The sequence below is a fragment of the Rattus rattus genome, chromosome 12 (assembly GCF_011064425.1).
Source record: "Rattus rattus isolate New Zealand chromosome 12, Rrattus_CSIRO_v1, whole genome shotgun sequence".
Lineage (NCBI taxonomy): Eukaryota > Metazoa > Chordata > Mammalia > Rodentia > Muridae > Rattus > Rattus rattus.
In genome coordinates, this window is record NC_046165.1 from 45324115 (window position 1) to 45350654 (window position 26540).

The following is a 26540-nucleotide window of genomic DNA, read 5'->3' on the forward strand; positions in this document are numbered from 1 at the left end:
TATGACCTGTTAGATCACCTGGACGGTATGGACCACTTACAAGTTTTGACTTGTCTGCTATTCTTGGCGGCCCTGATCTCCACACTGTCTATGAGTACATCTCAGGCTGGCCCTATATTGGAACACTTCTGGTCTTCTGTTTGTAGCCTAGAGGATAGAAGACTCGGGAAGAGATTAGTCCTAGTTCTAAAGAACAGATGAGGAAGCACACTGCAGCAAGGCCAGCAATGGGGGGGGCTGAGGCGGAAAGACAGGGCTAACCGGCTTCACAGGGATGCCTGCTGAAGAGGAGATAACATGTTTGAGCAGCACAGTGGATAGCATGGAGTCGTATTTAGAATGTATAAGAAGTTAATTTATACTCGTGATTTGAACTGATAATTTACAAATGATATTAGAAGATTTAACATAGTATGGTCTCTGAGAAATGCTCTGTAATCTGTAACGTTTATCAATGTTTACAGAGCTTCAAGGTATTTAGGCAGTTCTACAAATGGAACCCAGTGTTTTTTCCAAAGGCCTTTAAATACAATTATTAAGATCTAGTAGACTTACAGTGAAGGAACCTAACTAAGAGAAAAGCCCGAAGAAGTTTCAGTATTTTCACCAGAGCCTTGAGAACTGGAATCCGTCTTCAAGACGAAGCTGTCTCTAGACAGTTGGCCTCTGTTCCCGGAGACAGTGAAACTTTCTTGTTGATAATCGTTAAACACTGTGTGTGGTTAGTTATCAGGCTTAAAGTTAATTATGTAAACATTTACAAAGTGGAAATCTTATAAAATCTATTAATTTCATACCATGTGGAAGTTTTTAAAAATGTGGGTTACTCAGTTTTTGGTGCCTAGATTAATTTTTTATTACTTCACTTTCCAAGACGGTTAATCTTCATTTCTGACTGGATTCTTGGCAGCTTTATCCAAGATTTTACCACTAAGGATCATTTCCTCCAAAATTACTCAGATACTATTCAATGTAATGGAAAATATCAGAGCGAACTAGAACTCTGCATATGGGGCCCTTTCATTCTTCTATAAAACAAGCAGTTGTAGAATTCAAACTGAGTATGTCCCGAGCCTCTAAACGTTTGCTCTAGCCCTGGGTTTTGAGTATACAGACACCAAAGGATGCATTTGTGTGATACGGCCCTGAAGTTGTATGCAGAGCACAGGGTGAAGGACTACGTAGTATTTCATATGAGGACCATGAACGAGAGCCCAGCACTAGGCTGGTTTCTCCTGACTTTATCTGCTTAATAAATACTTCACGTGTATCTTATGAAACTTCTCATTTTTTGTCTTATAGTCAATGAAATTCAGTTCCTTTCAGTGCTTCACTATGAAAAGAGGTTATTAAGAAAGGAAAGCCTACTTCATGCACCAATAGTCTCCGGTCCTTCCTGCCTGAGCTCCTCTGAGGCTGGCAGAAACCTGCCCCACTGTAGGTTTGCTAAGGGCAACAGATGACGGGTAGACAAGGAAGGTGCTGGAGTGTTCGCTCCCATTTACAAAGGGTTGCAGGATGATAGGAAAACAGATTTTTACCGTGAACACCAGAAATACTAGTAATCGCACGCAATTATCTACTTAAGAGTAAAGTAAGCAATTAACCACTCTAAATACGGTAACATTGCAGAGAGCGTCAGAAAACACTGCACGAAAACTAAGTGTAGAACGGTACCTGGGAGTTCCTTCATGGTCACTTCCCCGAGCAGTAGTAAGGTCAGCATGCTGCCAGTGTTACGTGCACGCTGGAATGGCTCGTTCTCTTAGTACGTGCCTACTCAATCCTTTGCCTACCCAGGCCCAGCTCTCCTTCCTACTCTGTAGTTCGGGGTGCTAGTCCATGCTTGACTGTCAGCTGGCTTTGCCAGGCATGCTGCTAGCTGTTGGCTGTAGCGTCCACAGTAGCTTATACTCTTTTGGGCACATAACCAGATTTACGTTTTTATAAGACTGTGTGAAAAGTGTCCATCTTAACCCTTGGCTGGCACGTCCATCGTTTCTACATTAAGTGATGTTTTCACACACACTAAGCTTCACAAAACTGTAGCTTCTATAGTTTCAGCTTCTTTGCAGTAACATGGTTATGAAGAATACAGCTGCCCAACAGACAGCATCTGATTACATGTACTTTCCTCAGATTTTCCTTGGCTAGTTTTGGAACTTTCTATTTCCATGCCAACCCGAGTCTCACTTGTCAAAGTCACTATTACCTGTGGGATTCTGACTAGGCACATGTAGACGGTTGGCAGGGCATTTTTATCACAATGAGTCTCTTCTATGCAGCCATAAGGATAGCTTCCCTCTGACAACCATCAATAGATCGATTCTTTTCTCCACAGAAGGACAGCATGTCTTTTATTTGAATGACTCTCATCAGCAAGAGCACAAGAATGCCATCGATCTGCACACACAAGAACTTCATTAGACTCTATTTATTCTAGCAGTTTGCATGGCTGTCTCTTGATTACTTTTACTATGACTGATCATGTAATCTTGGGCAGACAGGCTGGATAAAAGTAAAGAGGATACTATACTCATTTTCTCCTAATGCTGAAGGAAATATGCCAAGTATTTGACCATGAGAAATGTTTGCTGTAAATTTCAAGTCAGCAGTCTTTATCAAGTTAAAGAACTTTGTTCTTATCCATGATTTACTAAGAATATTCCAGGGTTACTAAGGGTAAGGCTGTAGTTGGAGAACTGGGTTTTATCAAATCTTTTTTCTCACTTATACCACAGAAGCTTAAGAACAGATGTCTACTTCTTCTGGAATTCACTGTGGCTGTTCTCAAGCTGTCTAATGCTTGGTTTCTTGCAGACTTCCTTCTGAAACGTTTAGGACTGTCCTTATTGCTGCGCTGTATTGTTACACCGTGGGAATTTGCTCTAATTTGTCCCATTTGGGACCTGACACATTTCAACCTATAAACTCACATCTTACTGATCTAGAACAATCTTAGCTAAAATGTGCTGGAATAGTTCCTGTTTCTTATTCTATTCAAAGACTGGGGTGTAATTCAGCTGTTGCACAGTGCTTTGTGTTTAATCCCTAGCAAACCCCACAGAAGTTCCATTAGGTGGATCTCAGTCTTTCTCCTGCTATCTTTTGCTTACCAACGACTTCATTTTACAGCTCTTCAACTTGCTGTGTGAGCTTCCATCCACTTCAATGCTTCTACAGCTGTCTCTACTGTTCATTAGCCCAGTAAGAATCTTTTATTTCAAAAATTTTGTTACAAATTTGTTTACTTTTTCCTTCAAATCCACAACTCCAGGTCTCCTTTACGCTGGTTCTAAACTTTCCTAACATTTACACCATCTGAAATATATTTACTGGGAAATCAAATGCTCTACAATGGCTTCCTGGAGCTCTCTTTCTAAATGTTTTATCTGGCAAATTTCCTTCACATTTGTTTCTCAAGTATAATATAACTTAAAAATATTGTTTCTATATGGTTTTGCCCACTTTGTGTCTGTTTACCACTTGTGTAACTAACGCCCATAGGGGCCAAAAGAGGGTGCTAGATCTCTTAGCACTGGACTTATAGATAGATGGCTATGAGCCACCTATACGTGGGTCCTAGGAATTGAAACCAGGTCTTCTGCAAGATCAGCCAGTGCTGTTACTTCCTGAGCCATCTCTCCAGTCCCAGGTTTATAATTTTTGATTATGGGCTTATATTCAGATGTTTAACACCTTGGGGAGTAAAGCATTGATGCACTGGGCTCTAGGGGTGCTAGTTTATGCAAGCCTGCAATTGTTCAAAACTCTCAATGAGTTAACTTAAAATAGCACCTTGTAGTTTCCACCCTCATAGACGGTGTCAACACAGACCTCGTACTTGCACCAGTCAGCACGGGGCACTGCACTTTGTACACTAGGCTTTCTTTCCCACAGAGTTCCAGAGAGATGGCAAGATTTCTTAACATCCTCTGGTTACAGCAAACATGTCTACTTCCTCCTTCACTTCACTACTTCGCAGCAGGGGCTCTGCTGAAGATACTCTGTCTCACACATCCAGACCCACCGATCCTGCTCAAGCAGACGTTATAATCTAGCCCTAACTTCTCGGCAGCTATAATATCAGTCTTTTCTTATTCTGGTTTAACTTTAATTTTATTTTAATAGCAGATCTATTGATGCAAATTTCCACCTACACAATTTGCCTAAAGAGTATGATTCAGTTGTTTTAATTATGCTCCCAGTTGTGCAACCATCATCTCAAATGATTTTAGAACATTTTGCTTACTCAAGACAAACCCACAATGCTCCACTTCCCAGTACCCCAGGCTGTAGACAACCGCCAGTGTATGCTGTCCTGCTCTCCACAATTGATGCTTTCAGTGAGTTTTACTCTACCTGTGCTGCTGCTGAGCCCTGTCGCAAGCCTCACATCTAATGCACCTACTCAATAGTCGAGGACAAGCTGCGCGGTTTTTCACTTTTACCCTTCCTCATTCTCGCTACTTGAGGCCGTTTGTTTTACATTTATTCTCCTGACTGATCCTTCTTTTTTCCTTTGATTATTTCTCGTTATTCTGTATTATTTTCCCTAATCTTCTACTGCCTACTTTGCTTAGCACTGAGGATTTGCATCTTCGCTCTCAAGTCCTGCCCAACAAACTGCTGTAAGTAGTAAGGATGAACGTCTGTGCTCTGCAGCTGAGGACATTAAAATACGCAGCTGAGGCTTCTCTGCTTCCAACTTTGTTAGAAGTCTAATACTATTCTGTTGAAAACTCAGGAGCAATACCTCTTATAACAATGGGCTACTGCAGACAGAGTCTTAGCTCAGTTGGATGCACCACAGGGGGAGAAAGTTCAAGCCAAAGCACAGGCATTTACAAGAAAAGCTGCACAGACAAAGGACAATGCAAAGTTCCCTAAGCCAAGTAAGTCTCCTTTAATTCCTCTTGTCAAGGAGTAGACAATAAGCATAGCTAATATCATTAAAAATAATAAAGAGTCTACAATAGGAAAATATTAAAGTATATATAAATAATCTAATAAAACTATGCCTATTGGGAACTGCTAATCTTTTTTTTAGAGAATAAATTATCTTTAAAGTTAATTACTTAATGTGTGTGGGTGTTCTTGTCTGTGTGCTACAAGTGTGCCTGGTTCCTATGGAATCCAGAAGAGAACACTAAATCCCTTGGTACTGGAGTTACAGACAGCTGTGAGCCGTCCTGTGGATGGTGGGAACTGAACCAGGTCCTCTGTAAGAACATCTAGTGTTCTTAACTACTGAGCTATCTCTCCAGCCATTATTAATCTTATAAAATAATTTCATATAAACACGATTTTGTAAGAAAACTCTGCAAGCTAACATAGATTATAACCACTTCCTAACTGATATGTAAACTCTTAGTAGTCACAACAACATGCTAGATTTATGAAATTTAGCTACAGAATCAGTACTAGCAAAACAAAAGTTGCAGAGCAAATTTGGGGAGTAGCAACCCTAAGGCTTAGGGAACCTGGCTCAGAAGACCATGGATTACCATGCAGATCCCAAGCACACTCTTTTACTCCTATGTGACACAAGGAAGTGACTAAAACAGTTTTCTCATTCACAAACTATATTCATTATGAATTGTAATGAATGAATTCATTCATTCTTATTTTATGTTCTGGTACTACTGATTGAACTCAGGGCATTCTTTACCACTATGCCATCCTTTGTTTTGTTTTTTGTTTTGTTTTTTTTTTCTTTTTTCTTTTTTCTTTTCGGAGCTGGGGACCGAACCCAGGGCCTTGAGCTTGTTAGGCAAGCGCTCTACCACTGAGCCAAATCCCCAACCCCTTCCACTATGCCATCCTTAAAGTTGCTTTCATTCCTCAATAAATATAAAGTATGTTCTAATAACTGCAAGCAGGCTGAACCAGCTATGTGGTGAATACAACAGTTTTTACAGACGGTGAACAGAGACAATTAGTCAATTTAGCTTATGGTACCTTTCTAGCCAAGGATCAGGGGATTGACCTCTGGCAAAAGGGGACCAGGATTACCTGGAAAGACAGGCTTTGGTAATAGCATCATGGAGATTTTCGCTGGGATACTGAGAGAGCCGGCGAGAGATCCGTAACAGCTGACGGGTGGAGAGCGAGGCGGCCAAGGACTGTGCCTATGAAAAGGCAAAGACAGGCTGCTAAGAGTTTCACTGCAACTTGTTAATGCCCCTGTCACTGCACAATTCCCTATTACTGAGGGACAAGGCCATATTAAAATATGGCAAGGAATGAGTTATGAGTAAAAATGAACAGAATCCATTTTATACTTCAAGTAGCCTTCAGGATAGTTTTACTAATCTATAGAAAGCATTTATCAATGAAATGAAATTAGACTGCAGTCTCTTGGTGAGGAGGGAGTAGAGAAGGCTTTTCTACATGCAGGTCATACCTGCCTCACAAAACCCTTACGTACAATCGACTATTCTCGCCTTTCTTCTTCACACAGCTGACTTGTTAAGATATTCTGAACTCAGAGCTCTAAGCAAATCTGTGGTTTCTGAAATACAAAAAAGGAATCGTGGGCAGTTTAGTTGCTGACCTCAAAGATGTCAGCTAGTTTATCACCTCAGTGGCGGATTGCTCCGGGAACCCCTTTCTTAGTACCATTGGAATAAGTTCTTTTTGTTTTCCTACACTTGCCCCAAATTTCAGTAATGCAGCAATCCAGTTGCTGATTTCAGTAATGCAGCAATCCAGTTGCTGAGTTCAGTAATGCAGCAATCCAGTTGCTGAGTTCAGTAATGCAGCAATCCAGTTGCTGAGTTCAGTAATGCAGCAATCCAGTTGCTGATTTCAGTAATGCAGCAATCCAGTTGCTGAGTTCAGTAATGCAGCAATCCAGTTGCTGAGTTCAGTAATGCAGCAATCCAGTTGCCTAGTTCAGTAATGCAGCAATCCAGTTGCCTATTTCAGTAATGCAGCAATCCAGTTGCTGAGTTCAGTAATGCAGCAATCCAGTTGCTGATTTCGGTAATGCAGCAATCCAGTTGCTGAGTTCAGTAATGCAGCAATACAGTTGCTGATTTCGGTAATGCAGCAACCCAGTTGCTACGACAGAGCCACAGCTACAGTAAAGTCAGGCTATCTGCTAACTTGTGCTTTAAATTCTCTCGGCAGGCAGCATAGTAAAGCTTTAGTCTTGCTGGGTTCTTACTAGCCATATGATGTTGACTAAGGACTGTTCCTGCATCTTTAAGATGACACTAGCAGCACCTTCCCCTATGAAATTGTTCTGAGGATTAAATTCTAAAATGATTCTATAGCACTTAGCACAGGCCAGAAAAGTAGGGCTACTCCCAAAATAACAGACATGATACAGAAACTCAACAAGTAATAGGGACGATGGGGGTGCCCCACAACTGACAGAGATAATGGAATATTCCACAAATGAAAGAGATGACAAGGACGCCCCGCAAATAACAGAGATGATAGGGGTACCCAACTGAGATTATGGGGTGGCCCACAAATGACTGAGATGGTAGGGGTGCCCAACAAATGACAGATATAATCAGGCACGCTACAAATAAGAGATGATGGGGGTACCCCACAAATCACAGAGATGATAGAAATGCCCACAAAGTGATAGATGAGCCAAATGGCCTCCTTACAATGAAAGCAGCCAAACACACTCACGAAGACCCACATAATTGTAATGAATCAAATTTTTACTGACCTAGTTCACAGCTCATATTAACAGCATGGTGTAGGCTAAGGCAGTGGAATGAAGCCCTTCTGAAGCTATGTGACCTCTCAGAGGTCAATAAGACCGAGTGATCTGTTACAAAGAGAGATGAGGGCGACAGGAGACCCTAAGCACCTTTGCAGCAAGAGGAAACAGAGGTAATAACAATGGGTTCAGAGGGGACAAGGGAACACGTCTCAGATGTGTTTGGGTTAGGAGATCCTCATGAACTCCCACCAGGAGCACCAATAACCCCATCCTCGAGCACCACACAACTCCCTGAGGTGTGGCTCTGTTGCCACTAGTGCTGTGCTTCAGCTATAACTCGTCTCACAGAGAATATTTAAAGATAAAGAACCACAAATTTTATTAAAAATGAGATGTAATTTAATGCTAAAATAAGTCGAAACAAAGCAAAATACTGACAAATGTAGCTTAAAGTAGTCACATGAGCAGGAGAAACGGAAAAAGGCATGAAAGCAAAAGGAATATAAACCATGTTGAACGTGAGGGCCAGACTGGCTCTACCCTGCCATACCTGTAGATGGCCTGCTACTCTCAAACCGCCGTGGACCCCCAGCACCTCCATAAATGACTCTGGCCTCAAAGTTGTGGTAGCTCTTACAAGCAGAACTTCACCAGCCTGAGGTCTAACTTGACTGGCAACAGTGTGGAAAAAAGAACAAAGACAACTGAGACCAGCAGATGCTGCCTCATTGGTGTCTCCTCAAAACGACAAAGTCCTAACGTAAGGTTATGACACCGAGATGGAAGAGGAGGTGGCAGCAAATGACTGAATCCCTGCTAAGTGGCACTCAAGGTAGAAGGCGGTGCTGGGGATAAGCACTTACCCCGTGCCAGACAGCAGAGAACTCGGGAATTCCCACCCTTGATACCTTAGGCCATGAAAACTTGCTACTTTAACCACACAAAGTCTGAGAAATGTACCACAACATGATTCTTCTAACAGTTCAATAATACACTAATATAATTTCCTAAGACCCAACATCCCGTCTTGTAACCTAATATTACATGGGCTTTGTATCTCATCCTGTCAACGAGGGTGCTGAAGGTACCTGGAAGAGAATGGGGGACAAGAGACATGAAGAAGGATGGCAAAACAAGAGTCTGATCAAGGCGACAATTTTATTTTTCCCAAGGCTGAATTTATACCATAACAGGGGTGACAGAGGGAGGGGGGAAGTAAGAAACATTTACGCAGGCCAAGGACACAGTATTCGTGTGGTCAGGGAATCGGCTGATGTTGACAGGATGTTAGAAAGGTCACAGGTTTGTCAGATCTATTGGTCAACAGGATGTTGGTTTTTCAGAAAGATTACAGGTCATCACATTGGGTATCTTGACATATCATATTATTATTCATCTTGACCACCAGATTTGTATTAGTCTTCTGCAGCCGGCTGGGGATTTTCCACGAACCCAGTCATGCTTAACTCTAACAATAATAATATCATCAATAATGGAGGGTTTCAAGGGCATTGCTCCCAACATCTCCCCCTTTCTTATAGTCAAATGAAAAGGTGACCAAATGGCCGTGCTGTCCTGGAATGAGCCCCTTGGGAACTGTGTCTGTCTTAGGTTGGAGTGATATTTGTCACATGGTCAAGAGAATCTTGTGGCCAGAGTCCGTCATGGGATAAGGCAGCAGCTAATGGCGGCCCTCCTGTCTTAGGCCCTTTATTCGTGAACATATCACTCTCTTACCTGTCACTGACTGTCCAGCTCAGCATGCAGGGGTGACAATTTGTTGATTTTTCAGCAAAGGCATCAGGACAGCAGGCAGAAAAGAATGTTGGCCTCATTTGGCTGAAGGACAAAAATGTCCTTGCCTGCGCTGGGAGGAGATGTGTAGGTAAGCTTGGCCCTCATCAAAGGCATCCTCCATAGCTAGCCTATGATAATATACCTGAACAGGTTTTGCTGCTATATTATCTACCTGTTGTTTAATAAAGCTGGTTAAATGATTAAATGCCCAAGGGCCAAAAGATATAAGCAAAAGTAGGCCTACTAGGGGGCCCAACAGAGAGGGAAGCAGGGTAGACAACCAAGGGGAGTTGGAGAACCAATTTTGATACCAGTTCTCAGCTTTTTCTTTTTCTCGTTTTCTCATTTCTAAGCCTTCTCTGACCTTTTTAACTCTCTTTAACTATTCCTGTCTTGTCGGCATAGAAGCAGCATTCTTCTGTGAGTGCTGTACAGAGTCCTCCCTGTTGTAAAAAGAGCAGATCAAGTCCTCTGCGATTCTGAAGGGCCATTTCTGTGAGGGATGAGAGGGAGTCAGAGAGATCATCGACCCCTTGTAGGAGCCTCTGGACACCAGCGTCGGTGGTGGCACTAAGTTCTTGATATCTGGAGTTAGATGGGATCAGGGAAGAAATGCCTGTTCCTGCACCCACCACCCCAAAACCGAGGAGTGCAGAGACGGTGAGCGCTGAGATGGGTTCTCTGCGCTGTCTAGTCAGCACAGTGGGGGACTCGAATGACTGTCCCACAAGTGGAAAAAATCTTCAGAATGATAATGCACAAGATGGGGAACCAATTGAACCAACACACAAAATCAGAATTATCAGTGAAAACAGCCTCAGTAGTCAAATGGGGTGAGGCCATCAAGGCAAATCCACCAAGTATCATTTTGAGGTAATAAATATTGAGAATATTTATCAGGGACTATGGTTTGATTACAAAGGTGGGAATACCTAGTGGGGAGATGAGATTCCCCAACACAAAGCCCCAGCCCTGACACCTGGGACAGGGACAAACCATTCCATTCCCCTGGTTGCCATCTGCAATGGTGGGAATCATTTATGGGGATAAAGTCTCCAACCACAGCTATTCCTTCATAAAAATGGGGCTGGGAATGACAGCCGAGCCAACAATCTTCAACTAACTTAGGATCTGTAAGGTTGATTGATCAAGGTGAGAATCAAATTTTTGGTATTGGGAAGGTTCATCCCTTCAAACCCTGAAGGTTTAGTGCAGGGTGAAGGAGAACAACTCCTTCACTGGACAGAACCATATTCTTTACAGTAGTATCTACTGTTTAAAACAAGAACTAAGTTTGATGTGAGCCATGTTTGTGTTGAATAAGGAACTTGGTAACCCTGCTTTCAGACTGTCAGTCAGAAATTCGGAATTCACTTTAATTTGAAAAGTCCTAGTGTATCTGGCATTGTAATATCAAATTTCTAACAGCAATTTTATCTTGCAGAAAGGAAGGTGAGAATGTGAAACAAATTCCCTTGGTTACCATGGATATGCAAGTTAAAAGCACACTCAACGGGTTTTTCATATTAGCACAATTATTAATACCCTTAACTGCATAAAATAAGAAGATCTCATGAGTCATAAACAAAAATAATGCTTCTTTTCTTCCTCTTAAAGAATTATTTCGTTAATATATATAAAAAATGTAACCCTGCCAGTAGAGAAGCCTAGAGATGATCTCTTAATAAGTTGTTAATTAATTTTCCATTCATTCCTCAAAGATTTAAGTATCTCTCCACTGTCAGGCTCCACTTAGAAAGTCAGAATAGAAGACTGAACAAATCCCAGACTTAGAGTTCAAGGACTAATTGGAGAGCTAAAAATAAAATACAAGAACTGTGATAGGTCAGTATCCTGAGTATTTCTAGTGTCTCGAAAGCAAACTGGGAGGTACATGTAACTTCTGCTTAGGGAAACCAAGACAGTGACCCAGCCGAATAGGGGCCCAAGGAACAGGCCAATAGAGAGAAAGCACATTCTAGGCATTTCTAAAGAAGAGGCTTTTTAACGAGTGCTAAAGTTAAAATAGCACCAAGCTATGTGCTCCTCAGCAGAGGCTGAGGAAATGAGGTTGGCAATGAGAAGTCACAGAACCAGCAGCCCACTAAGTGTGCTGTCCTCGGTCTAAGGACAAACAGTGAATAACAAGAAAACGTCTGGAAATTCACTGAAAAGGTCACTCCATGGACAATACGTTCTATCAGATGCCTGCTAAATACCTACTACATTGAAACAAAGATCCCGATTCTACAATCCAGAGAGAATGAAACAAGTGAAAACCCAAGACAAGAGAACGTCCGTCCCTAAAGCATGTCCATCACGCCTAAGATAGAAGAGAGTCTTGAGGTAAGAGGAGAAGACAAACTGAAACAGCAAGGAAACGCCTCTGAATCACACTCACTTGGAAAAGAATGATTGGACGTGTGACATCTTAGCAAATCTAATGGACAAGGGGACAGTCCTAAACCACCTGGAGAGGCAAGCAGGTAGGCACTCCAAGCCCGGCACTAGTCAGTGTGTCCTGAACAGGGCAGACGCCTGCTAGCTCCATCTCACATGCCAGAAGGTGCTCCGAACACAGCGTGGGAAGAAGAGCCATCTGCAGTCCCTCCTGGCTGTAACCCTGAAAGGTTTAATTCACAGCCTGGTAAGACACACCCAATGATGCAGTAGTGTCATGACTACTATGGGACAGACAGCTGTGTTGTAACTGGACTTAAGTCCTGTTTCACGGGGGAACTCAGACCTGGGAACTCAGAACTCAGGCTGTGAAGGTCACAGTCCCTACTACTACAATTTTGTTAAGAGAACATAGTGCAATCTGGCTTCTAAATATGTATTCTTATATCCATAGATTAGGGCACCCTCACCCCTAATCAGAGAAATGTCTTCATGTAGTGGATGAGGGTGAATATAGAAACTCACTGCTCAGAGTGTGGAGAATCGGTAACTCTGCAGTGCTCAGCCCTAAATGACGCATCTGATCTCCCACACACTCCCCTCACCCCCCTCCCCTCCCCCACAGACCCCTTGGCTCAGGGAATACTGAAGAAGACAGTAAGATTCCAAGGGGTAGAAATAGAAATGGGTGCAGGAAAACAACGTCCTCTGGTGTGAAGGCCACCGCACTCGGGAAGTCACAACATCTGTGGCTGTCAGCAGAACTCCACAAGATCAAGTCAGGCAACTCCAGCATCAACAGCAAAGGGACTCCTGATGAGCCACCCCAGCTGAAGAGCTGTTGGCAACTGACAGCCACACGAGGAGAGTGACTGCGTCTTCTAGTGGGTGGCGCCCTAAAGTCATGTGCATGTGAGCATTAACTGGACTGGGGTTACAGAGGGGAGTAGAGGAGGGAAACATTACAGTGGCAATGACATGAAGTTGGAGGGGGGATTGGGATATAGGGAGGGTAGGCGAGGGCAGTGGGGATATAATCTAAATACACTATATTCAGATAAGAAATAACCTAAGAATAAATTTTAAAACTTAGCAACAGCAAAGAAAATAACAAAGCAGGAAAGAGAAAAAATGAGGTGAGGTCCCAGAGGTAATTAGCAAGAGAACTGTGGTAACTGGTTCTCTCTCTCTCTCTCTCTCTCTCTCTCTCTCTCTCTCTCTCTCTCTCTCTCTGAAATTAGGAATGTTCCTTTTTATGTCAAAAATGTCTTTGGAGATGAGATTAAGAATTTTTTTTAAGAAGGACATTCTCTTGGATTAGTGGGGTGAGCCCTAAATGCAACCTCATGCGTCTCTCTGTAAGGAGGCGGAGGAAAACTCAGCCCATATATAGTGGAGGTGCTGGGAGGCTTGCACAGTGAGACCACAGACAGAGGGATGCTAGTACAGATTCCCCAAAGGAAAGGAACTGAGAGGGAATTCTCCCAGGAGCCTCCCTGGCGTACAGCTCTGTTGACACTTCCATTTTGGATGGTTTCAAAATCTTTTGTCCAGATCAAAAATTTCTTTATCAGGACATGATTTGTTAAAATAGTAATGGCAATTTGTTAAGCTTTTGCAGTGAGAGAGGTACTGGTGAAGGGTCAATAATGAGAAAGTAAAATTCCAGGACAAACTCTGTGAAAGTCTGATACAAGGATAATTGCTGACTGCAGGTAACAGCAGAGTCAACCTCGTGGTCACTGGAGAGGCCTGCTTTCATGTTAGACCATGTTAGAATGGCACAGACCAGGAGATATTAGGGCTTCAATTTTGGCAATTCAGCAGATTAGATCAGGAGCATGAAGAGAGTTAAAGATGTTTAAGAGACAGCTATATATGTTGAATTTATAATGACCCTAAAGCATCCAGTTCAACATCAAAGATACTATTTACTAAACAACTACTAAGCGAAATTTTAAATATATGCATTTATGTTGAATCACTGTACTTGTTTATGAGGTCCTTGCACCATTTAACAGACAAAAACAAAGACATAATTATTGCCCTTGGGTGAGCAAGATGGCTCAGTGGGTAAAGGTGCCTGCTACCAAGGCTGAGAGTGATCCCTGGAATCCACATGGTGGGAGGAGAGAAATGATTCCTATACATTGCCCTCTGACCTCTATATGCACACACACACATACAATAAACTAGTTTTTATAGCAAATAATTGCCTTTTTCCTGAAATAGAAGTATAAACAGTCTGTTAGCAAAGATAACTTAGAAGCTCAAGACGAAGGCCTAGGCAACAGTTCAGAACACTGGGAACTCCTCAGCAGAGAGAGGAGGGAGAGAGCAGAGCTGCAGGGCCTCGCTGACTCCTCTGGAGCCATCCTCCATGGCTGTCAGGAAGGGTTCCAACAGCGCTCGAGACGACAGCGGAATCAGGGTCACACTATGCACAGGGCAAAGCACAGCGTATGGGAAAAGCAGCAGCTAAAGACTCAGCAGGTCAGCAACAGACACGCAGGAAGAGCCGACTTACTGTGGGATCCTGGGTCTCCCTGAGTTTGTGAGTGACTGACAGCAATTTCTCCAGCGCTTCCTGAGGTACATTTGGAACCTGTTATGAGGGAAGAAAGGAAAAGCAGGAAGAAATGAGGACATTCAGCAAATAATGCCAGAAGGGTGTTTTTCGATAGTCTCTGAGTATTGGGTCCACGTAGCAGTCATGAAGTTACCACTTCTTTTTTTTTTCAGCAAACACCTGAGGCCTGGCATTCTTTGAAACAGCCAAGAAGATAAAACCAAGCCCCCCTTCTCTGCCTGCAATTGGATCACAGACAGGAAGCTGGCATCTAGCAGAACCGTGAACACCGGTTCCTGCCCCATAAGCTTCCATATGAGTCTTCAGGGCCAAGTTAGGCATTTTCTGACTGAAATCAAACTTGCACAGTGGGAATATTAATTCATACAAGTTATTTAATTCTGGTGTGATTTAATGCATATATAATATGCCTACATCCAATTACGAGGTGGCCCAAAAGGATTCCTGTGTACAAAATGAATATTCAAGATATTTATCTTTCTCAAAGACTTTTGAGACACATAGTTTTGGGTATGGTGCTTAATGACACTTGGGAGGACAAGACAGGAGTTTTGCCAAGAGTTCAAGTCTAGTATATCCATATTCAACTTAATGACCTCTGAAGAGTATTTGCACAAATAACATATATTAATTTTAATCACAAAAACCTTTAATGCAAATAAAAATTTTAATAAATGTAAATTTCTACTTAAGCAATAGTAGGTTAATATTTTTAATTTATAAGAGTAAGAAAGAGATGTTAGTGGCATCATGTAATCATTTTGAAAATATACTGTTTCCAAATTTCTTTAGCCATTTAAGTAACTAGAATTTAAAAAAATCCTAATTCAATTAGCATACTTTATATTGCTTATTTTAAAAATAAATCCTGTAGTGTAGAGCATAAAATTACTCGCATTTTTCAGGTGAAGAAACCATGACTAATCTAGCTGAGCTCTGGAAGCTGACGTATAGTAAAAACCTGGCATTTAGAATTAACGTGTTGAGCCTTAAGGACTATGCCTTCATAACTATACTCACATAGACCCCCAAATCAAACAATTTTAATTCTAGTATTTTAAGCAATGGTCTCACTTATATAAAATTAGTAGTGATATAGAATAGCACAGTCAAACAGAACTTTCTATGATGTTGTAAAATGTGTTTTTTTTTTCTTTTCTACCTAATTCATTAGCTAAATGAGTCTCAAGTGGCTACTGAACACTTGATGTATGTGGAGAAACTGAGTTTTGAAATGTTATATTTCACATGGGCCATGCATCCCCACTAAACAGTACACTTTCAGATTTCCCAAGGAGCTAAATCAATGCTTGGCTAAGGTGGACAGGGAAATCATGGCCACTGCAGCAGCTACAGCCCGGAGGGAGCACTCGGGACTCTGGGGTTGCCGTTCACAGGGATCTGGCAGCTTCAGTGGGAGCTCCGAGCAGGCCTCACCCTTACCATCTCCTTTATCACTTGGAGCTCCTCGCTCTTCACCAGCGGCTTCATGTGATGGAAAAAGAACATGGTTAAGAATTCTGGTCCCAGCCATTGCTGTGTTGTGCTTCCAACAACCGGGGGCTCTGCTAATGCAATGATTCTGAAGGAGGGGTGGATAGGAAAAATGGATCTAAAGGAAAGAAGGAGAAAAGCAAAACGTAACTATTCACAATAGAAACTGAGACACAGGGCATGCAGCTTAGCAATAAAACTCTCATTCTATTAATAATGTTAAAGTTGTTATCCAAAGAGTGGAACTTTGGAAAAACTCCTAAGATTTCAAGAATGAAGACTGAAAGAATTACGGCTAAGTGTACAGTAGGTGCTCATGAAACCCTGCCCTCGCACAGTGACTGCTCCAAAATCCCTTGAAATGCAGCCACACCAAGTTCGTATTCATTACATAGATCTCCTTGTTTCTAGAGTCACTTAGAGCCTTTTCAAACTCTGCTTTTCAAGGAACCCACTCTGTATGAATCACAGAGAAACCAAAACCCATCATTTGTGGTGGGGAAATATTTTAAAATATAGCCATTTAAATCAGGCCTATGGGGTCATATTAAATTTATAATCAGGTCAGCAAGAGGTTATTTAGTAATTAAAAAGGTAAAGAAAGATGAAGGCATTTGTCATTGATACAAACATGTCAGAATCTTAAAACCAACTTCTTTAACAACTGTCTGCTAGGAAATCTGTGGAAGCACATCACTCCCCAAGGACACCAAGGAGGAAGGGATGGCACTCATGGGCAGTGAAGCCCCTGAATGTCTGGGGAGTCAGAACAGAAGCTCCCCTTATTACAGCCCAGTCCAGTGGGTGCTACTGCTGGGGTTTCTGTTTTAACCAATCCCTACGAATAGTCAGCAACAAGACATGTTTAGAGGGTAACACAGTTCTGGGGCTTGCTACGGTCTGAGGAAAACGGAGGCACCGCTATGAGACGCAGTGTACTGTAGTCAACTGCGGAACCCGAGAGTTACAGGATAAAGAGATTGCAACATCAGGAGGAGGGCATGGTTGAAATCAGAAGGACTTTGAAGAGTTCAGAGGAGAGAAAGTGGCAACTAGATAGTGGGCCACTCTAAGTCCTGACTGCATACATTTTTGAGGTCATATCAGTATTTGTAAGATGGGAGAAATCAACTTTAGAAATTACCGTCCTAAAGATGTAACAGAGTGAATTATTAGAAGTTCACAGATATTTCACTTCATTGAACTTTTAAAGAAGAAGACGTGTGTGTGTGTGCGTGTGTGAGAGCGTGCGTGCGTGCGTGCGTGCATGCGTGTGTGTGTGTGTGTATGTGTGTGTGTGTGTGTGTGTGTGTGTGTTCTAGAAGAGTCTGGAATGATGTATCAAAAGAAGTTTTTCTGAGAAAGCAGTGAAGGAATACAGCACAGACTGGGCCCTCACGTTCCCAGGACAGGCTAGTCTCTCCGAGTTGTTGAGAACTCATTCATACTACAGCAGACACCGTACGTGGGATCCTTAGAAGAGGCAGATTCCCACAGCTCTCCTTCAGCTAAGGTGATTGCTAACTACAGATGACTTCCTAGGGCTCAATTACAGATGCCAGATTCACCCCTGATCCTTCCGACTCCCAGCTGGAGAAGGTAGAGCTTGGTTTGGCTGCAGGAAATTAATGCTGCAGACACAGTTTCTCACTGTGATGATGAGGGACAGCAAATTAGGAGTTAAAGTTAAAATCCAACAGATAAACCAAAGGGGGAGCCTAGTGAGTATTCTCAAACGAAGGAGCAGGAGGCATAGCACAGCTAAGTTGTGGAGTTAACAGAAGAGCAATGGAACCAAGGGAAGTTTGAGTGTAGACATGGGGATGGTGCTTGCCGGAAACACACTTTCCGCAGCTTGCTCTACTGTTGGTTCTCACAGCCACTGGAGGGAGTGAGCAGGGCAATCTGAAAGGGGCCAACCCTGATAGGGCTTATGTGCTGGGCTGAAAGGTCCATGCTAATGATAAAAACGGCCCACCAAACCACTGAATAACAGGATGAGAAGGGCCTTTTAGTCTCTAGGCTCTCCCTGAAGGCTTCCGCACATACGAATAGTTATACAGGGGGTCATTTCCGGACCCTAAGTCTCCTAAGCCTGCAGTCAGTGTGAATCAGCAGCCCTTGGGTAATCCTGAGGCTGCAGGACTGAAGAAGCTGCACTTCTTCACTACAAGCACATAAACAAAGACCATAAGTATATAATAGAGAGGTTAAGTCTAACCTTGTTAAAATTTAACAATGACAAAAACAAAATGCAAGCTGTGTGTTTTCCTTCAGATAAACATGAGTCATTTCCTAAGAATTAAAGAGGTTAGTAGCTAAACACGTATTTTTTTAAAACTATGTAAAGATTATTAGGGTTTAATATGTTTGTGGGTACAGGTTAAGTTGGAGAATGTAAAATCTTCTCTAATGCTCTTCAGTATAAAGTGGAATGAAGCAAGCTGTGGTGGCGTATGCTTTGATCCCAGCACTCTGGAGGCAGAGGCAGGTGGATCTCGGATGTTCGAGGCCAGCCTGCTATACAAAGTGAGTTCCAGGACCACCAGGGCTACAAAGAGAAACCCTTCCTCAAAAACCAGAACTAATCATAATCAAAATAAAATAAAGTAAGATGGGATGGGTGGGACGAATGTAAAGCACTGTAACATGGATAACCTCAAGGAGCTGACAGAAAAGCTAGCGAAAAGGAGGACTGTGCTGTGTGCTTCTGACTACGAACAAAACAAGCTACCATAATGACCTGAAGAGGAAGGGGAAGATGGAAGGGCTGCCTTAACAAAGGTGTTTCAAGAAATATAAGTCTGCCGATGTCTTGGTTGTGGAAATGAATTCAGAAGCACATACAGAAACGATCCAATGGGGTACGATGAATGTGCAATGCCATAGACCAGGTACACCTAAGCAGAGCTCTGTCTACTGAAGTCAGAGCTCAATAAGCCCCAGCCCTTTGAAGGGAATTATACTACCTCTTGGTTGAAAATGTATTTAAATCACTTAAAAGACTGATACAGAAGGTTTCTATAACGACACAGATCGTGGGCTGCAACAGGAGTTTAAAATTGGCCTCCTACGGCATCATACCAATGCTCCATCAAAACCAACAAGTTACAGAGATGTGAGCACAGGCCACTACTTGAGTTCTTTCCATGCAAGGACTGCATGGCAAGGAGACATTCCTAATGACCATACAAGAGCTGAGCACTGCAACGAAGCAGGAAAATGAGTAACAGGTAAGTAAATGGGTGTGGCTGCATCTAATCACCGTGATCAAAAGACCCCTTCCTAAGCTCTTTACAAACAAGGACCATTAGTGGTAAGGGATAAGAACTAAAACTATTCTCCTGCTGAAAAGCTAGTCTCAATCTGGCCTTGAGTGAATCTATGGAAGAAGCTGTATTCCCTGTCTCAACAGACGAACAGAACACACAACAAAAAGTGATTACACTTCACTGCTCCTTGACCATAAAAATGTTCAGGATTAGTTTCAAAAATCAGAATTTCCTTAAGGCTTGTGTTTAAGAACCAAACACATAAAATCTGGATCTCCCTCGAATTTGTTGATTTCTTTTATAAACTTAATTGTTTAAAAACATGCGGTAGCTTCTAGAAAGGTCAGAGAGAATGTTCATACTGTACCCACTTCTAACACAAGAAGGATAAAGGCCACCTCAGAACGCATTCTATTAAGAACTGTAAATGCTGTTATGATTCATTAGTAAGTAATGAATTAGTAAGACAGAGATTGTGGACTACAGTTAATGTTCAAGAACAGCCGATAAAAACACACTATTAACCCAAAATAAAAACTAGTGGGGCATATCTAAGTACACGCAGGTACAGGTCACAAATCTGTATCGCTGCTCTACATGAGACTCCAGATGAACAGACACTAGAGTTTGTACTCCCTCTTTCCAAAAAAGTCTTTGGACAGGAATTTTATTAAAGAAGAATGTCATTAAAGAAGTAGTTCTATCTTGGTCCATATTTCCTGCAGAGACAAAGGTGTGGTTGGTGTCTGGTATAAGGGGCCATCACACTATTTTTAATCGCTGTGACCATGCACTCTCTTTATGACAATACAAGAAAATGTTAACATTTCTAAAGGTGGTTAGGCGTGTGAATGCCTGAGGAAAATGTAACACCCCAAATCTGGACATGACCAAGGTTATGAACGTCTGAAGAACTAGTAAACAATGAGGGAGACAAATGTGATTGTGAAACTGGGTTCATGCCATGAAGTTGGAAGGGTTGGGAGTCAACAGTCACCACTGTCAATTCGGGGACCCTATGCTATCAAGGTATCTTTTTAAAAGTACGTCAAGGTAGGCCTAGTGAACAGACTCATAGCCTAAAAGGCCAGCAATCACTTTTCCTTGGCCTTCTAAAGTCTCTCAGTTTAAGAGAATTCACTCATTCAAAAACATTTCCACTATTATCCTTGATGAAAACAACTAGAAAGCTTTTCCTATTGACAGCCAAAGAAATCTCTCCAAACAGAAGTACGAAGACTGCTCCTATCTGTAGCAGAAACGGGAATCTGCATTTCCAGCACTGGGGTGAAAGGCACCTATGCTCTTAGGTCTCCCTTACTGCGGTTACTGTGAAACCACTCACCTTCAACAAAGCCACAGCTTCACAATCACCCTTAGGAGCACCGCTCCCTGCACTGGTAGACATTGTTCTCAGAACTGTCTTCCTAAGAGATAGATTTATCTATTGTGCGAGACTACAGCAGCTATTCCATTTGCAATGAGACACTGCCTCTGACCATCCCTCCAAAATCCATCCTTCTAAACAACAAAACCTCCCTTGCCAGAAGATTCTGATTTTTTTTTAATCTCCCAGAAGGAAATAAGGCAGAAGTAAAAACAAAAAGTGAGTTTGTTTAAGTGCTCCAAAGTAAAGGCTTTGTGACCTTCAGTCGTATACTTTAATGGTGAGGTAATTTGGATCATGAACTTGTACTTTACATGCTACTGCCAGAGTGGCACAGTACATGTGGACAACATAAAGGACCAACTCAGGCAGGACGATGAGTCATAATACAGCTGCAGAAGACAAAGAGGCAGACATACATCTTCATTTAGCTTTTGCTAGCCGGAATAGACTTTTAGAATCTTAGGAGTTAAACTATAATCACCAAACATTTGTTGATAGTATGTCTTATTTTTCATACACAAGAACTGAATCTAAATTCCTTTGGATCTGACAAGACTATCTTTAATGAATTCATTTTATTTTATTGTCCTCCCTGGCCAGAAGAGGACATCAGATCCCCTAAAACTAGAGGTGTAGACGGTTGTGAGCCAGGCAAGCTCAGGTCCTCTGCAAGAGCATCGCATGCCTTAACCGCTGAGCCATCTTCCCATTCTCAACAGGCTGAAGGATTTTAGACAAGAAAAGATCATTGTTAGAACATCTTGCTTCTGAAAATTTAATGAAGATACAACAAAAGGATAACAGAAATAAAAGAGAAAAAAATAAAGTTCTGTCCAGGAGGTTCAACCTACATCTAAATAAGGCAAAGTATAGCGAAAGGGAACCTGGGAAACCAGGGAGACCCAGGTCTGCAGGGGCTCTGGAGCTACAAACGAGAATGAGTCCAGGTTTTACTACACAAGGGATGTGAAGCTGGTGGAACATGGCATCATGGCTTAGGTGTGCCTGAGGAGACGAAGTTTCACCGAGAGAAGCGACTGGGGAGAAAGGGGTGTGCACAGACGAGGGCCACGCCCCTCAGTGTCCTCACGCTCAGGTTCCCACCCTCTTGTCTCACTGCAGTGAGCTAACTTACAGGCTACCTTTCCTATGGAGGTAGTTACTAGCCTTAGGGAAGACAGGATGGGTGTAAGAGAGAAATCCATCTTAATGTATTGAGTAACAGCTGTAGACTCTACTCTCCTGATGAAATTAAAGCTCAACGAAATTCTCCACACGTATAATAATGCTGCTGAAAGAACAGGGGATGGAGATGAAGTATGTGCACTGAGCAGGGAGGACAGAGGCTGGCACCCTCACTTTATGTGTAGGATTTCCACACTGACACGTCAAGAGATGCCTATGAAGCACGTTTCTTGGTGATCTGAGGCAAACATCAGAAGAAGCTGCTAGGCGATACTAAGGTCAAAACTTCTTTTCTAAGTCTGTGAGGAAAAGTAAGTCTGACATTTCCTCCCTCCACTTTCTCAGCATGAGCTTGGGAGATGGAGATGACAAGGGGAGGAAGGGCCAATGACCAGAGCCAAGCCCTCCTCATGATGCTGAAGGCCACTCTGCTCCTGGGAGGCTTTTTATTTGTAAGATTTTGTATGACTGTTACAGAGAGTATAGGTACTTTCTACAAAAGAAAGAAAGGAAAAAGAGAGAGGGGGGGGGAGGGAGGGAGGGAGGGGGGAGGGGGAGGGAGGGAAGGGAAGGAAGGGAAGGAAGGGGGGAGGGAAGGAAGGGAAGGAAGGAAGGGAAGAAAATAGAAAGAAAGGAAAAGAAGAGAAGGGCTGTCATTCCCTGGATATTGGCGGAAGCACAGGCCTCCAGCATCCTAAGGAACACTGCCAGGCAAGCTCGGGAGCTGCTCTCAGTTGCTTTGAGTCATCTTTCTGAAAATCTGTGTATTTCCTGACCATGATCCCCATGCAAATCAAGTGCAAGCACTGAGTGCATGGAGGGGGTGTGAGAGGGAGGAACTAAACGCTCAATCGAGCCACCTCCAAGCTCCAGCAGATTGATAGGTACACCTCAAAAGCACTTCTGAAGTCCACTGTTAACCGTGGATAACCCAGTAACAAGAACATTTCCTTTCCAAGGCAAAAATAAAATGTGCATTCAATACTTAATACATTTCACTGGTGTGGGAGGCTTTTCTCGCCTTCAGTACAGGAAAGGTAAAGCTTTGGCTTCACCAGTCAGGGTATGTGAGGAAGATGTTGTCGTCACTGTAACTGCTTCCCCTTCCCACAGTGTACCCATCTCCAAATATGTGAAGAGCCACCAGAAGGTACTGACATGCGGCGACATCAGAGAAGCCTAGTCTACAGAGAAGAGTGACATGCAGTGGAAAAATATTTCTCTCCCAATGTAAAGCCTATGCACAAACATTCACACCCTTCATTCGGATTTCCCCAAGTGCTAAGACTTTATCGGTTTATGCACTTGCTCACACTGGCAGTTCCCACGCCACTCGGCATCTTCCTTTACTGCACATCCACAAGCTTGTCTGTCCCTTCTATCTCAACAAGCAGCTCCTGCCAACGCAAGGTTTCCTTTCATAATCTAAGGCCATTATGATAGTAACCAAATTAATATCAATTCAATAGTAGGGAATTTACACATAGTGCATGTGTAATATTTTTCATTTGGGGGTGTAGGAAGGTTGTTACTGTGTTGTGTACTGTGTGTGTGAATGTATGTGCTTGTCAGTATAGGTGTGTGTGTGTCTGTGTTGTATACTGTGTGTATGTTGGTACAGGTATGTGTGTATACTTGTCAGTACAGGTGCATGTGTGTTGTGTACTGTGTGTATGTTGGTACAGGTATGTGTGTGTGCCTGTGTGTATACTTGTCAGTACAGGTGCGTGTGTGTTGTGTACTGTGTGTATGTACATATGTGTGTACTTGTTAACAGATACATGTGTGTACCTGTGTGTACTTGTCAGTACAGATGTATGTATGTTGTGTACTGTGTGTATGTATGTATATGTGTGTACTTGTTAGTGCAGATACATGTGTGTATCTGTGTTGTATACTGTGTGTGTGTACCTCTTAGTACAGGTGCATGTGTGAGAGCGGGGTTAGTCAACTTTCCTCAGCTGATTGCTCCCTTTTTTATTTTGTTATATTTTTTGACACAAAGTCTTGCTGTAGGCCTGACTGCCTTGGACCTCACTATGAAAAACAAGGTTGCCTCCAGTTCAGAGAGGTCTATCTATCTATAGCTGCGTCCCTGGAATAGCTGCACCCAGGCTTCCACCTTTATTCTTGAGACAGGGTCTCTAACCGAACCTGAAACTTTATCTACTTGGCTAAGCTAGTCAGCCAATTAGTTTCAAAGACCTGCCTGTCTTGGTTAAACTTCTGCTTCATGTTGGGGTTACAGTCCCTATATACATAGTATATAGCTTTATATAGAGGCTCAGGGATCTGGACCTAAGTGAAGCACTTTAACTACTCAGCCATTCTCCCAGCCCTAATCTTTTCTATTTGTGGTCTGTAAATGTTTTCACGTTGTTTCCTGCTACAGAGTCACATCAGACCTCACCCACTGCATTTGACTGTTATATCTAGGGAAAGAGCTGTAAGGAAGATGGGGCCGGGGATCTATGATGCCTCTGGGACACCCATAGTTATGCCCATGACTTGCAGTTGAGACAGTTATTTGAAAGCAGGCTAAGAAGACAGTAGGGCTTGGATAAAACCTCGAGTTTTAGGAAGTGTCAGGCTATCCCATCCCCAGGACACCAAAATAAGCCATTCAGTTATTGTTCTGATTGACTCTAGTTTAGCTAAAAATAAGGAATGTTACTTTCAACTTAGCAGTTAGCGAACAGTAAGAATAACGTTCTCAAGGGCTGGCCAGATGGCTCCAATGGTCAAGGCGCTTGCTGCCAAGCCTCAGGATGAGTTTGATCCCCAAGACCCAATTGGAGGAGGAAGACAGAAGATTCCCTCAAGTTGTCCTGACGTCTGTGTGTGAGCTGCAGTATGTGCACCTACACATCCATGCACATACAGTAATAAGTGTTCAAAGACAAGCTGACAACAATGTACGACAGTGACCTGTTCTGTAGCTGCTCATCCGTCAGTTGTAGCCGCTCCTTCAGGCACAGGTACCTGTCTTCCCTCAGCAGCCGAGATCCATCAGACAGGCTGAGCTCTCGGTCATGGATTAGTCTGGTGGGAAAGGGGTTGGAGGAAACAAGTTAATCAGTGATGTTAGGAGAGGCAACATATCACCAGGCCAGTCACTGCTGGTGGGCAAGCCTACCAGTTTTGTTAGGTGTACTTTTCACAACTGAAACTTAGTGCCATTATGTTATCCTCTGCAGACATGCTGGACTCTGCAGAGAGCAGTCCCAAATGTCAGAGATGGGTCTGAAGAAGAGGCATGAAGAAGAGAAGGAGGAGGTGGGAGACAAAAACAGCTAACCGAGTGTCTCCGGCCAACCATGGGGCATCCACTCATGTGTGAGCGAGTTAGTGTACACTCCTGAATCCAATGCAACTTTTAAAGGCAAAGTATTATTAAAATGTTTCTACTGTTGGAATTTCAGGATTTAAGATATCGAATGCCTCTGAAATAACTCCATTGCTCCTCCACACGGCAGCCCTGAAGACACTAGCTTTCCATACTACCTAGGGCTCTACTGTTAGGACCTGCAAAGGGCAAGGACTAATGCAGAAGCTATGAGTACAGGCAGTGCAGTCTGGAGGTCTTGGGTTCAAGTCCGACATGCTAGACGATCAGAAAAGGGAGAACCACTCCATCTCTCTAAATTTTACTATAAAATTAAGGCAAAAATAAGTAAGACAGCAATGCCAACCTCAGATAGTTGGCGTGAAAATGGAACACGTAATTTAAAATAGAAGCTTAGTGTCATTGCTCAGCCTTGACTAAGTTCAAAACTCCAGCCTGAATCAGTGACTTAAGAACTGCTAGGGATGGAGGCCAGGCCTTGCACTTTCACAGCTCCATCCTGCAGGTGACCGGAGGCTGACACTGGAGCCTCTGGCTTAGCACAGTGCAGCCTGCTGTTACTGTTGCTGCTCTTTTGTCCTTGCTCTGAGAGACAGCAGCAAGAGAGGGCTGAGCCTTCCCTTATTTTGTATCTACATTTATCTGTTTGGCAAAGAATATTAAATTATGTCTACGAAATGTGGTAAATCACCCAAACTTTGTGATTACTATTTTTAAACCCACACAGAGCGAATCAAGATTAATATAACACATTTGCAGGCTTTCATTCCACCCAGTGTCTGCATCTTGTCAGCGATAAAAACCGTGGTTAGCTGGTTGAAGAAATGGCTTATTTCACTTATTTGACACTTCCCAGTAAGTCAGATTAAAAAGTCATGTAGCAGAAAAGTAATGAAAAGCATCAGTAACCTCTGAAATGACACAGGCTGGGACGATTTTCCACAGAACTTAGACAGAATCTTCTGACATTCAATTCTGAAAGGCTGGAGGTTTTTAAATGTGTGGATAAGTGATTCTCACTCAAAATAAGAAAATGATGGCTACAGAAATGGTCATATCTGTGCCAATTGAGTGAAATAAACAAACATGTACATTTTATATTAAATCTTTTTCTTTCAAAAAATTAAATAATTAAAAAATATTCCAACACGTTCAGCTCCAGTGCAGTATGGGATAACGTCTAGGCGGTACAGCTAAGATAAAATGGCAGCCGCTCCAGCTGTGGGCTTGTTGCACATACTGATCTAGGTCCATAAGTGTTCAGTTCTTACCCAGCAAATTCTGCCACAGAAGTAGGGTTTGGAATCTGATAGTCATGTGTTTATAACCAAATGTTAATAATGTTTTATTCAACTTAATATTTTTTTTAATTCAACTTG

General features: G+C 42.6%; 1 protein-coding gene across 1 annotated transcript in view; it reads right to left on the reverse strand.

Annotated features, from left to right (window-relative positions):
- Vwa8 (von Willebrand factor A domain containing 8) overlaps positions 1-26540 on the reverse strand; it is a 320387-nt gene that overhangs the window by 174765 nt on the left and 119082 nt on the right. The window contains exons 14-17 of the mRNA XM_032918098.1: positions 24744-24857; positions 15918-16086; positions 14412-14489; positions 6016-6131 (exon numbers count right to left, since the gene is read on the reverse strand). Coding sequence (XP_032773989.1) covers positions 6016-6131; positions 14412-14489; positions 15918-16086; positions 24744-24857 — 477 coding nt within the window. The remainder of the gene's footprint in view (positions 1-6015; positions 6132-14411; positions 14490-15917; positions 16087-24743; positions 24858-26540) is intronic.